This window comes from Hakea prostrata, chromosome 6 (assembly GCF_041222555.1).
Source record: "Hakea prostrata isolate BN-2017 chromosome 6, UWA_Hpros_2, whole genome shotgun sequence".
NCBI lineage: Eukaryota > Viridiplantae > Streptophyta > Magnoliopsida > Proteales > Proteaceae > Hakea > Hakea prostrata.
Window position 1 is genome coordinate 14,430,084 of NC_142605.1, and position 1,632 is coordinate 14,431,715.

Consider the following 1,632-nt stretch of genomic DNA (forward strand, 5'->3'; position numbering starts at 1 on the left):
CTACATTTTTCTAGATTTTTGTGCCCAAATAATCTCCTCTCTATCAAGAAGTTTTTCCAATTCAGCTCGCAGTTCTTTTTCAAGTTTCTTAAGGAAAGGGTTAAGTAATCCATCTGCTAGTCGTTTCTGAATACCCCCTAGCCGAGCATGCAGTCTTTTCTTTGCCACATAAATACTTCCAAAATTATTATAGTTCCAAGTAACCAAATGATTCTGTAAAGAGTGAAGGGCTTTCGGAATCTCTTTATTGCTTTCCCATCCATCTGCAATTACTTTAGGAAAATCTCTATGAGTCATCCACATAGCTTCAAACCGTAACACTTTCTTTTTCCTTTTTTGAACTATAGGCTGCAAATCAATAACTAGTGGGTGGTGATCAGATTTAATTCTAGACACAACCCGAACTACAACATCAGGATAAAGTACTCTCCAATCAGCATGGCACATACCTCTATCAAGTCTTCTATATGTTATCTTGTAACCCTCCCATTTAGGTCCACGCCACGTGAATTTTGGTCCCACTGCTCCCATATCAGTAAGATTACACCTGTTAATATATTTGCTGAAGTTCTCACATCTTTTTATCTGAACTGCTGCTCCTCCCTTTACCTCTGATTCATCTAGAACATCATTCAAATCTCCAGCTAAAAGCCATGGTAGTTTAAACTGATCAACTGCAGTTGCCAATTCCTCCCAACAAAATCGTCTATTACCTTCCTGTGGACTAGCATATACAGCAGCAAAAATCCAAAGAATATTATGTTTATTCATAATTATTATTTCACAAAAAAAAAAAAAAAAAAAAAAAAAAACTATTATTTCATAGAAAGGCTTCGATTTTTTATTCAATAAATCATAATTTTTTTTAAAAGGTTGGGAGCAATGGATTTTATTATATCTCAGGGTTGGTAGAGTGATAGAGATCCATGCTTCTTAGTGGAGAGGTCTTAGGTTCGACCCTTGCAGACAGCGGTCTCCCCCCTTAGGATGTAATCAAGGTGCGCGCAGGCTCGGATGAACCTCAGCTTCACCAAAAAAAAAAAAAAAAAAAAAAGAAAAATTTTCAATACCGTGGGGTGTAAGTTGTGACCCTAAATACTATATAGGTTCCAATATTAGCCTTGGAAGTAAGTTAAAGCTGCTCTGGGTGGTACTAAACTAGAGCCAAGAAACTTTCATGTATCTTCGATTTTTGACCTTAGCAAGTCTAACAGGCTTGTCTTGCCCTACTATTGTGTAAGATATTTTTGGTAACCATCAGCGAAAAGGATGAGAAAGGTTTGTCTCTTGTCTCATGGGATCGATGCTCCCTCCCTATGAGTCTGGAAGGTCTTGGCTTTAGACGTATAGAAGATTGTAATCGTTGCATCACTGATCAAACAAGGATGGAGACTACTGAAGTAGTCAGAGTCTCTATGAGTGAAAATCCTAAAAGCAAAACACTTTCATGGATCTTCGATTTTTGATCCCAAGGTTCTATCTCGGAGTCGGTCTTGGACCTAGAACAGTTTACGCAGCATAATGCCTATTCTTGCAAAAATGGTCCTCAAAAGAGTTGACAATGGAGTAGTTGACACCTCATTTTGGTTTGACCCATGAGTCTCTTGCATTGAGAACCATAAAGTTGGAGCG

The 1,632-nt window shown here is 38.0% G+C and overlaps 1 protein-coding gene across 1 annotated transcript; it reads right to left on the reverse strand.

Moving 5' to 3' along the window:
• On the reverse strand, positions 1 to 771 carry LOC149012316 (uncharacterized). Its single transcript, XM_089157572.1, has one exon. The coding sequence runs from the start codon at positions 769 to 771 to the stop codon at positions 1 to 3; it is 771 nt and encodes a 256-aa protein (XP_089013698.1).
• Positions 772 to 1,632: the final 861 nt, after the last annotated feature.

Bases quoted from the DNA above. Each gene is read 5' to 3' on its own strand.
- LOC149012316 (XM_089157572.1), bottom strand. From the start codon at position 771: ATGAATAAACATAATATTCTTTGGATTTTTGCTGCTGTATATGCTAGT.